Source organism: Nanorana parkeri, unplaced genomic scaffold (genome assembly GCF_000935625.1).
Source record: "Nanorana parkeri isolate BGI_ZX_2015 unplaced genomic scaffold, ASM93562v1 scaffold803, whole genome shotgun sequence".
Taxonomy (NCBI): domain Eukaryota; kingdom Metazoa; phylum Chordata; class Amphibia; order Anura; family Dicroglossidae; genus Nanorana; species Nanorana parkeri.
In genome coordinates this window covers 257096-269873 of record NW_017307071.1, presented here as the reverse complement: position 1 = coordinate 269873, position 12778 = coordinate 257096, and the positions used below count along the sequence as shown (strand labels likewise).

The window sequence follows — 12778 nt, the reverse complement described above, 5'->3', positions numbered from 1 at the left end:
ATGTTAACAAATGCAACTTACAAATCAGATAGCTGGGACACAGGGCATTGCTTCATTTAGAACTAGGAATCAACTTTATATGTCAAAAAAAATTCTTGTTAGGAATAAATTCTTGATTGTAAAATAGTCTAAGCAGATGACACAGTAAATTTTGAAAGCTATGGTAAAAGTTTCTCCTCTCATAATAACTATTGTGAAATGCAAGTTATTCTTAGAGCAAGAGTTTCCTTAGGTGACATGATAAAAGACAAAGATGGTGCTTTACAAGAGTTTCCTTAGGTGACATGATAAAAGACAAAGATGGTGCTTTACAATTAAAGGATGTAAGCATTGCTAAGTAGGTTGAAAATACTATTCTTTATACATTAAAGTCTTTTTCTAACCTATTTTTGTTTAAGTTCCAATTTAAAAAAAAAAATCTACTGTCATTGGGATGCAAGACAAAGATAGATGACTACCTGCAACTAATAGGCTTCAACCTTTCTCAGCACTTCTTCTGCTTGAATGAACCCAACTTAATGTAACTAGGTGTAGCGTGCAGCAAAAATAGCCAATGTAATATTCATTGCGACCATAGATTTCCATCTCATACATACAAATCATGGGTGAAGTCACATATTTGCCAAATCAAACACAGAAAAGAAAAACCTGAGTATCTACGCCAGATGTGGGCCTTGGGTTTGTTTGTGCATAAGTAAATGTCATGACATAGAGGTTTTGTTTTCAAAGACAGTAGCTTTCATTACGGAGCTTGTCTTTTCCAAGGGATCAAACTGACCCCACTCTAAATCCAGTTTCAATGATATTTCCTCCTTCTTAGGCTGGATCATCTGCACATTCTTTTAGCTGGATTTTGTCTTGTGTTTCTCTAAACAGAAGCCCCATGTAAATTCTGGAGGGTTTTGTTATATGAATGCATCTGCCTATTCATGCTGACCTGAGAGAAATAAATGTAGCTTGGTAAATGAAAAAAAAAATATTGCCATTTTAAAATGATATGGTTTTCAACTGACTGTCCCACATCTCCACAGACAGTCCTGGGTTTCTTTATTTGTGCTGGAAGTTGATTTGCTTGAAAGGTTATTTTTTCCTCTGATATTGGTCAAATGAACAGCAATATTCATTACAATACCACCTAGTTAGATTTGTACAAGCCGTTGGATGTTTTCCCCAAGCTTGTTACCTAAAGGAGCTCTAGTTTTTACTTCATATGGCAAAAACAGAGTAACAGTTTCATTTTTGCAATATGTATATAGTTTACTAAAGAGCTATTTGCACCTTACCAGTTTTGAAGGCAAGCCTAACTGGTACAAGTTGAGACCCAGTGCTACAGGCTATGGCACATATTCCTATGGACTGACTGTAGTGAGCTCAGAGGCAAGGCAGTGCTTAAAATATTTGGAGGTGTTTGTCTGCATTTGTACAGGCTCTAACAGAGCTGCATTTACAAGGTCAGGAAACTGGCTACTATAGAGTTTTAGGAAGCAGGTCACCCAACTCCCAGATGAATGCATGGATAGAAAATGGAAAACCCCAGTGTGTTGGTTGAGCTCCTTGTTTTAATGTAAACTCTTTTCATTTTCATTCAAGCATATCTAAAGGCTCTGTAGCAACCATACAGACACTGCCTGCGCAAAATGTTAACAGGTGCAGGGAATGCATATAGTCATGTCAAGACAGGCCAATGCTTCTTTTTTATGTAGCAGTCTAGAAATCAAGTTGGCCCTTTAAGAACGGAAAGTCAACATACAAAAATGTAATTCTTTCAGCTACAAGGATAGATATTTGACTGCTAGGAGGAGAAAAAAAAATCAAGTGGTATCTAATCCCACGCTTATGAAAAATTAATATGTCGTCAGAGGAATCACAAGTACAGCTAAGATTAATGAAAGGCGCTTAAAAAATTACAAGCACACAAACTGATTTGATTAAAAAATAATCTCACTGGTCGTCCTGTAATATTCCTCAACTTATCCGCATCTATCCTGTCAGATGGTTATGATTAAAAATAGGTCAATGTGAGGCTACTGATAGGAATCACATGCAAAATGCACAAGCAATGAATGGGAGCAGGAATGTCTAGACAGTTGGAAATTAAAGATCAGTAAAATAAAATAAAAAAACCCTACAGTGTTGGATGAGACAGCAGACCTGGGAATCTCAAAGGATCCAGCAAGGAGGAGGGTGAAGATTAAATCTTACCTGAATCCTTTACTGCCTTGCCCTCACTGCTGTCTTTCTCATTTGTGCCTCTCTCCTCAGCTTGGGCTGCAGATGGGAGTTTTAGAGTTTCCTCTGATTCCTCTGCTTGTTCTTCTAGAAGAGCACAAAAATGCGGCATTTTAGATGCCATATTTTGGTAGCACCTAACATCTAATGAGAACAATCGCAATGACAATAAGAATAGTAAAAATGATAATAGCAAATAGGTGATTACATTTACAACCACTTGATTAAAATAAATATATATGTATATATATATAATAAATATACACACACACAATATAAAGCATACAACAGATACACATGAAAGAGTATAAGAAACAGACAAAAATCTCTCGCTAATATCCATTAAACTTGTAAACAACAATCCAATATATACATACATACACATACAACATCTATCTATAAAAACATGTGTACACATACCTATGTGTCAGTGGGTTATATACATTTGTACAATAAAAACACACACACACACACACACACACACACTGTATATAGTGATGCTAATAGGTACATATAAGAAGCAAAGATAGAGGCAAGTGCACATGAAAAAGCTCATTAAACATAATGACAATTCAGTACTTTCCAGCAAAAACTGTAGCACAAGCAAAAGATACAGATGAAGGGCAAGAGTTGAAAAATCATATATATATATATATATGTTGTACAGTTTTAGAAAAAAACCAATAGCTATTTCCAACAGCTATCTGCTGTTGCCTTATTTTTTAGCACTGCCTGCAATTAATAATTGAATAGCTACAGTGTTCTTATTGTTTCACCACAAGGGGAATCGCAAAGGTTATTTGATACAATGAAGGATCATCTCAAGAAATCTGCATCTCACTCACCTCACTTCTATGTTCACACCAGCCAGATTACATAGAAAATCTTCACAGTAACTCAACCCTATTTAATTATTCTGTAAATCTTAGCTATGCTGCTGGTGGATTAATCTGTTTATGCAGTTAGCCTGTATGCTGGGGCTGTGTAGCACTAATCCATGAAAGGCCCACTGTTCCTTTTCATCCTGTGATCATTTGTCTCTCACAGTGCTGATGTCACATTTTAATGAATTTTTAGCAATCTGAGTAATGCCAGATAACCAGGCCCTGCAACTGAACTGCACTCCATGCTGCTTTCATTGCTGCACAAAAATAAAAATCGTATTTCTCAGCTCAGGTAAAAATTACAGATATTAGGAGGCAAATGTACACTCAGTGCTCTGTGCCCTAGACTGCTCAGTTTCATAATGGCCATATAAATTAACCCCAAGGAAAGGAAAGGTAAAGAGAAAATACACATATGTATTTTTGAAGGCATCAAAGGTTGACCTAGTTAACCCTTCACAAGCCTTTTTTTATGCACTGCTACTGCAGATAAGCAGATAGATCTGTGAATCACAGCTGACTGCTCGAATCCCAGTTGTTATTTTTCCTTAAATACATATACGGCTCCTGGTTCATTACTGAGCAAATCCAGATCTGACAAATTCTACTGACCTGTCACAGTAGATCGATTTTCATAGCTAGCACATGGTTACTATCACTTAAAAAAAAGCCAATTTTAATGACTATTGGTTAAGAAAAATATCTGCAGTGATTTAATTGCATGGCTACTTAAACCATAGTATTAAAAAGAAGGCCATACACATATTTCCTGGGACAAATTGTGGGACTGTCTTTGGGAGTTAGGGACAGTTGGCAAGTGAGCTACCACTCCAAACATTTTAAGCATTATGCATTAAGTTTAAATTACGTACTGCATCAAATTTTCATTGTGAAAATGCTACGGTGATTGAAAGCAGATAGAGTGGACCTCTCCACACCACATGTTTTATTAATAATGCTCTGACAGCTGAATGAAATCTTGTCTAACATATGCAGCAGCTGAGTACAAAAGAGTGGGGAAGAAAAAAGCAAACAGCATCACTAAATATAATACACAGGCTGAAAATGAACAGCAGTGTTGTTGGTGGTGGGGGTGATATCATAAACACTAGCAACACAGTGCTGTACCATGAAGATGGTCTCGGACAGCTTGAAAGAGATTGTTTCTGGTACAAAGAAGGGCTTGTTAATGGTGATTGCGGCACCCACACGCGAGGGCTGCATGCTAGTTTACAAATGTTTGCTAAAATGAAAGGTTTTGCTTTGAGATAATTTATGTATATGTGTATTCACAGAGTGCCATTATGGTGGGGGTGTGGGGGAGAGGAAAACATTGCTTGCTGCTTTAGCCCTTTATTCCTCCACTGGTGATTGCTAATCAAACACGGCACGCTTCTTCATCACAGTTGGAAGTGACGCTGTATTTATTAGGGTGGAGGGGGGCACGGTTTGGTCTGCTGTGACTCTGTGATCATGACGGGATTGGGCTGCGCTAATGCCAAGTGCACACGCATGAGACTCACGTCCAGTGTCAGGCCCTGGGGCCAAGTCCAGCCAGTGGCATTTTTTTTTCTTCAATTCCTTGAAATCAAGATTTTTTTTCCCCTGGATTTACTGACCCATTCCCCAAGGCTGGAGAATGAAGTGTCAAAGAGCTACTGCCTGTCCTCATCTTCGGGGGAACATGAAATTTTTAAGACTATTGTGGCACGTATTAATAAAACATTGCGTGCCAGGAAACCAGCGCATAGCAAGAAGAGAAAAAAAAAAGCAAATTATAATGGTTCTAAAAAGTAATCTTATCATCTGGGTCTCATCAGACAGTTTTGCAGGGTGCTCTCCTGTTTTTTTTTTGCTGGTATGTGTTTTAAGTGTGAGAGAAATTCCCAGACATGGTCTTCTATACATCATCGTGGTGTCTGACCTCAAAGTGACCCTGGCAACAGTTTGAGAAATCTCAATGTGAACAAAGACTTTGTGTCAGCAGCATGGAAAGATTGCGGGATAGACTTTCCCCATCAACTTAATCGCAAACAGCAGTTTTTGTTGTTGTTGTTTTTTTAGGCCATAACTTTATAAAGCTTTACCAAACCACAAACATATAACCTTTCAAGGTGAAGTTGCCCCCTTTTGCTGAGGTTCTTCCCTCCTCCCTTCCTGATTTCTCTCTATCCTCTTTTATTCCCTTTGATGTAGAAAGGCAATTAGCTCTAATGTTCAAGTGCTGCAGGCCTCTTTTATGGCTTGGAAGGTGAGAGCTGTTTATAACAGGTAGACTCCAGAGGGTCACAAAGGCTTTGTATATTTTTCATTACAAGCAAAAAAAAACAAAAAACGAAGCATAAAATGTAACCTGATTACTTTTCAAATTAAAAATCTTAACTCAAAAGATTTTATTCAAGTTTTAGTCTAAGACCCTTTAGGGCAGAAAATATGGTTAGGCAAGACTTTTCTGTATTTGACTGCTGCTGGCACTGTGCTAAGCTTGGCCAACATGAAAAAAATCTCCATTTTGCTAAGCCTATGTTCGTATAAGTCACTGCCTGTGGCAAAGAGATAAAAGCGGCTTGTCCAGGGGTCACTGTGTTTCAAGCTGGGTTACAACACACGATATGGCCCCCTATTCTACAGCGCAGTTCAATTATGATGTGCATGGAGATCACTCAGTCTTCCCCAGCACTGAAAGGATTAACTGGAAACATGATTTAAAGGAGGTGTAGCCTTGGTTAAGCCAATGGCCCTTGAAATTGAAGACCTTGGTTCAAGACCAGTGGCAGCTTTTGGTGACCTAGGGCAAAACACTTTATTCCATTGTGCTCAGGAGAACAACAATTCAATTGCAAGCTCACTGGGTCAGGCATTCATTGAAATATATTGTTTCCACACCTTTTATATTGCAGCTTTTTCATTATCATAATGTAATAAAATATGTCAATATTAAAAGCATAATTTTACATATTTTCCAGATTCTGGGATGTATATGTCTTCTGTAAATGGTCACTTATTGCTATCTTTTTTTAACAATACCAAAACATATTTAAAAACATTCATATTAAAGGCATGCAGTAAATCAATTATCATGATTAGTCTACAAATGCAGTTATTTTAGTTCAATATTTTAACCTATGCTGTTTTTTTTTTTTGACAAATCATATTCATCTATAATTGTCCTATTATGTCTGTTTTGATTTCACACATATAGTAACTTAAAGACTTCTACTGTGTGAACTGTTCTTAAGAACCCTTCAGGCAAGGTCCAGCATCATGAACAGCATGTTGCAGAATGTGTCTTTGATGAAGGATGCACACAGGCAGGCACATTCTAGGATGGACAAATATGTTTTTCTATTCCGACACTCAGCAGTAGAATAAAAATCACTTCCATATCTCCTTTATTAAACATATTTATCTTCTCGCTGTTTTTGACAGACTGTCATTGCGGTCATTTTTTGCAAAAATATGTAATAAGCTGTCACAAAAATGTAAGGCCTCCTCGCTTGTGTTGCATGTTGTAAATTTATAGCTGAGGGAGAATTAAGATGGCAAATGAAAAAGGACCTTCAACGCATCCATAATATTTTGGACAAATATAATCGATGGCAAAATGATTCATTCAAGTCCTTAGATCCTATGATTTGCTCACTACTTTAAAGGCACAGTTCTTAGAGTATATCTAAAGATGTTTTTAAGCTATGGATAGACTAGGGGATGGTTGAAATCCATGTCTTTTTTTGCTGTCTTTGTCCCATTGAGGACAATCTTTCCAGAGTGACATGAGATTCCCTCTAGAGGTGGCCATGCACTTTACAACCATCGCAAGACCTTAGTCGGGCTTGCGATGACTGCAATGCTGAACGGGCAGTTTGCGCGTGCGCACACCGCCCAATTCGGCATTTGTCTCCCGAGCACCGTTCAAATCAGCCGAAAATCTTACGATTTTCGGCTGGTTTTCTAGCCTGCTCCTTAGACAAAAGACGTGCGACTGTAAAGTAGAAATGGTCGCACAACTTCATTCACACTGCACGATTCTCGTACGAGAATCGTGCAGTGTATGGGCACCTTTACTCAGTTGCCACCAGAGCAAGTGTCACGTTTGGAAGATTTTCCCTCTATCCTGTTTCAGTGATAACTGTAGAAACTTTGTATTTCCTTGTCCCCTTAAATCTCCCCCGCAGTGACACTTTCCCACTCTATCTAAAACTAAAAGAAAGTATTTGCTTTGGAAGCAATTCCAGTAATACATCATCACCTATTTAGGTAATTTCTCACTAAAAATAACTATGAGCACTAAGAAACGGACTTACTGTATGTCTTAAAATGTTCATATGGATGGATAATAAACTCTGTCCCTCTCTTATTTGGTTGGGGAGCCTGAATAAATATATCCCATGGAGGTTTATAACTGTGTGTGGCCAACTACCATACAAACCATAAGTCATTTTATCCAGTCGCCGTTTTTTACACCCAATCAGAATCGCATTCTATTCTCTGTGACCTTGAACCTCTTAAAATGTTCTATTTCTGTATTTAAAAAAATATTAAAACATTTTTCAAAGTTCAAAAAAACTACACAACTGAAAAACAATCCACCTGCTGACACAAATGTATCCGAGATAAATAAATAAAACATGTTTTTTATGGTGTTGCGACTTTAGGAGTAGTGTATATCATACAGCTATGCTGGTTTTAAAAGGCTAGATGTTTAAAGGGCAAGATGAACAGCAAGGGTATCAACGGTAGCAGGAAAGCTAGACAAATGGAAGGACTGAGCAGCTTGCAGCTCTTCCTCACACTGTGATCACCAGCTCCTTGTAGTTAGGTATATTTAAAATTCCCTGTACTGGAACCTGGAGGATAAATGAGGGACGACTGGAGCAAATTTATATTTTTTTCAGGAAAACATCCAGTAGCAGACTGCAAAAAAAAAAAAAAACAAGCAAAAAAGAATAAAACAACATTTGCTTTCTCATGACCTAACCTTCCCAGTGGAAATCAATATAGTTGTCCTATCAATGCATTTCAATCCTATATGTATGTTTTAATGAATTAATTCACCAGTTGCGTGCTTATTTTCCAATAATGATCAATGCTCAATGGCCAAAAATATGAACTTACACAGTGATCAGCCTTGCAACTAATACCCAGTGTGGTACCTTTTAAATCAACTAGTATATATAATTGAGATCAAGCATTGGTATTGTGTTTTCTGACAACAGAACACCTTTACAAGAGTGCTAGCTCCTTTTTTTCTGGTAATGCAAAGGGAACACATGCACAGGACTGGAAATATTCCTATGCCTCCTTCTCTTGATTTTCAAAATTGTACAAGGCTTTAGATTTTAGGCCTATGGACATGGTATGGTCTATGTCAAATGTCTGACTGTTTAACCCGTGAAACACATTCCTCTGTAGTCCTTTGTGATTTGACTTCTTTATCCCTAACTTTCCGTGACTTCATGAATAGACTCCACTCAACTGCTATCTTTCTGTCCAATGAGAGTGCTCCTTAAGGCTACTGTAGCAGTCTCATTACATAGTGCACTGGTTTGCTGGTAGACTAGATTTGCCGACAGAGCCACCTACAGCTCAAATTTTTTATCAATTTAGCAGGAATCGGCTGAAATTCGAGCCAAGTATGGCTATCCTTACCAAGACCCCCTGCATTGTTTACATTGTCCTGCATGTTGGTGGGTTGGCTGCTCCAGCATGTTTTGTGGCTAAATACTGCAGGAATACCTCACTAAATCGCTGTTATCTCTCACACAAGAGAAATAAATAATTATTGATTGTTTGTGTGCTTATAACTTTATAGCTTTAAAAAGGACTCACTGAACAGTTTTAAGGCTGCTGATAGCAATACAAATTAGTCTCTAGTGTTTAATCTGTCCCTTATCTCCTTGCAGCTGCATTTGCATAATGACATATACAGTACATCACAAAGTAGTAGTTTTACTTCTTTTGCATTACTAAAAAATTAAATCATGTAAGATGGAATTACCCCATAATGTGCCAGTTTTTCAATAGTTATAGCAGTCATTCAAGGGTAAAGGTGCCCATACACTGCTTGATTCTCGTACGAGAATCGCGGGAAATCCCGCGATCGTACGAGAATCGAGCAGTGTACTGTACGTAATAAGTACAGTTTTCTACTGTACGTAATAAGTACTATCCTTGTCGCACTCCTTACCGATATCTCCCTTGTAGTGGGGGGTGCTCGCAGTGACCGCGGATGGCGCCGCGAATGTCAGCAAAATTGTAGAAATGTCACCAGCACACCAATCCTTTTAAGATAGCAAAAGCTTCATTTATTGATGTTTTTTGTCATATGACCAAACAAGCACTTTCGGGACCGCGCAGGGTCTCTTCATCAGGCTTTAACATTGACAGACTGTACTGTCTGACGTTTCTACTGTACGGTCGCACGTCTTTTGTCTAAGGAGCATGCTAGAAAACCAGCTGAGAATCGTACGATTTTCGGCTGGTTTGAACGGTGCTCGGGAGACAAATGCCGAAATGCCCGTTCAGCATTGCGGTCATCGGAAGCCGCCCCTCAGGGGGGCGGGCTTGCGATGATCGAGAGTACGATCTGCCTGCCCAAGATGGGCAGATCGTACGTTTTTTTAATCACTTTACAACCATCGCAAGACTAAGGTCTTGCGATGGTTGTACAGTGTATGGTCACCTTTAGAGTCAGACCTTTAGTTTAAAACAATGAATGGTAGAAAATGCGTTCCTTCTTTATACGAGATTAGCAAATAACAGTATAAGACAAAACAGCAATGAATTTCTTACAACTCAAACTTTTTTGCTTTGTGGTTTTCCAGACAAACTTCAGATCTATTTAGCTGGGGGCTAGTTAGGTAAAAGTATTGATACTGTGAATTTCCTACTTTTTGCAAAGATTTCACCTTTGAATAGATCCTGTGAGATTTTCCTGCTCACTGCTGCATATTTTTGTTGCTCTAGAATACTTTTTGTTAATTGTCTGTCCTTCATATAATTGGCGATTATAATAAGAAGCAATCAGCGATTTGTCTCATTGATCAAAAGATTATCATGGCTAACATTATTATACTTCAATACAGTATTACGTTAGGAGCCTGGAATTATGTTCCACAGAAAAGGTTTCCTGATGTAGGAGTGATTGCACCCTGTGGCTGCTGTGGCCACACACCAGTTATGTTTTTAATTAAGCTGGTCATATACTATTAGAATTCACAGCCAAAATTTAAAACGTGGGCACCACCCAGCTTGGAAAAATTCTGAGGGGTCCAGATGGAAAACTGTCAGTCGAATGGTGACTGCAGCCAATCAGTCAGAATACAATAGCGAGCAGGGGAGATTTCTCTCACACGATTATTGTGGATGGGGGAAGCAAGTGGTTTTCTCTCATTCAGTCAGTGTGCTGAACAAGCAGAAAACATACATATAGCTTTAGATTTGATCTGTAAGCTCAAAAACCTAAACAATTCACTCAATTTATACCCATTCAAGAAGGCCCTTGCATTGCATTGGTACAATATAGTTTATTCACAGATTGAATCATAAATCAAAACTACTATAGCAATTTTGCCAAAAGCAGCTGGATTTTTCAGATGGGCTCAATCCAATCTCCTTGCAGATGATCAAAACTACCATTTTACATCCCTGATTGCTTTGCAAAAATGGAATTAAAGGTTTGATTGAATAGCAACGTGTATAGTCAGCTTTGCATACCAGATCTCAGTAAAATCTAATTAGTGTATGGTCATCTTAACAGACAAAACTTGTCTTGATATTGAGTGCCAATCTGGCCATTTGGGTTTGTTTTCCTGACTAGGAATTATTGTTCCCTAGAGATGTAGCTGACATTGGGATAACCACACTGAACATAAACATGCATATTTTAATCATATAATGTATCTACCTGTCTTATAAAATAATTCTTGTTCCTTGATTTGACCACAAAGTCAGATTGGTATCTACTTTTTATTTTAGGAAAGACGTACACAATTATAAGAGTTTAAGTCTACGTATGCATGCAATATCTCTGTGTACTATATTACTTCTCCACTCTAATTTTACGGACCTTTTTTTTAAATTCTGTCAGTCCTGAAAATGAACTGGTGTTTGACAAACGTCCTTTCCATCATGACAAAAAGCAAAGAAACAATAAAGGCCCATAAAGAACACAGCAGCGTGGAATAAAATGGATGATGCTCTAGGTTAATTGTGAAGTGTGACATACATTGCTGCAAAGGAACCCATCTGGCCTAGAAGTGATCTATGAAGATGTATAGATGTTTGTGATCTTCTGAGCAGCTCCTGGGACAATTAGGCTTCGGCTCTTTCTATTGTCAAGAACATCTCTCTTTGTCATTGAAATTACATGGTCAAAGGCAGCAAATTATGAAAATGCATATTTGCTATATCAGAGGGGGGAAAAAATGACATATGGTTCCAAACACGGCAATTTGTAATATGCACGCACTGTAATACATTGGGATTTTTACTGTCCTCTTGATCATTTTCATTTCCCCCATTTTTATTCTGTTTGCTTAAAAATGATGGATTATGTTTTTTTTTTTTATTACAACGCATATGTTTTCTGTATATATACTTTGTGCTTTTATGAGAAAAATTATACTTTTATTTTTCTAAAATCACCACTTCCTACAGCTCGTAATATTTATGAAACTTCCTGCATTTTTACAAACCCCTTATCTTACTTGTAGTTTTGGCTTTCGGCCTTCCCATTGTTCCGTGCATCCTGTTCAGTCATTATTTCTATTGGTTTGGCAGTTAGTCTCATTGAATGTATAGATTTTGTGTTTAAATGTATTGGAGGTTTAGCACTGATAAAGGGTTATTGAATGTGTTGTGAAAGCCTGCTCCCTGGTCAGCCCCTCCTTCTTGTTTTCTGGAAAGCATTGCAGAAGAACCTAACAAAGCTGCCTGTTTTACGTTAGGTCTAGAATATTGTTTTTTGCTGCCTCCACATTGTAGAATACCCCATAGCAGCAACCATGTGGACTTATACACTAGGAAAGACAAACAGACCAGTCTCTGTTAATCTGCAAAGGAAGCTCTCACGGGCAGGGCCCTCCTTACCATCTTGTCTTGATTTGTATTGTAACTCTAATGTCCTCCTTATATTGTAAAGCACAGCTCAAACGGTTGGTTCTATATTAATCCTGTATAATAATACTAACAATAATAATAAAATAATTATAATAATGCAATAAAAGACACACACACTTATTTTAATTGAAATAAATGTGTTTCTGTATACGATGAGCTAATATACACAGTCTTGCATGCTGTATTATGGTAATGTAAGCCTTAATGATCTGGTTTTATCCATTCTCTCAGTTGCATCATTGTGATGACAATAGCTTGCATTTCACATTTACTCTTTTAAAGTTAAAAAATGGCTGCTGGATCACTTAAAACACAATGGTCTGCTTATGCAAAGAGACGCACAATGAAGGCACACTGTCTTAGTGAGTTAACAGCGACCAATATAATTGTCTTCATTCTTTTCTTTTGACAAAAGAGGGGGAAAAAAAAAGAAACCCTATAATAGCAATTATGCTACATCTTGATAGTATATGCTCTTCATGTGTGGAGATCTGCTAACATGATATGGCATGGGCGATACATTTGTGTCATTAATGATGGGACTA

At 37.8% G+C, this 12778-nt stretch overlaps 1 protein-coding gene across 1 annotated transcript in view; it reads right to left on the bottom strand.

The window, feature by feature from the left end:
• The window catches only part of ZFHX4 (zinc finger homeobox 4), a 143652-nt gene that overhangs the window by 23501 nt on the left and 107373 nt on the right, over nt 1–12778 (bottom strand). The window contains exon 4 of the mRNA XM_018564988.1: nt 2203–2316. Coding sequence (XP_018420490.1) covers nt 2203–2316 — 114 coding nt within the window. The remainder of the gene's footprint in view (nt 1–2202; nt 2317–12778) is intronic.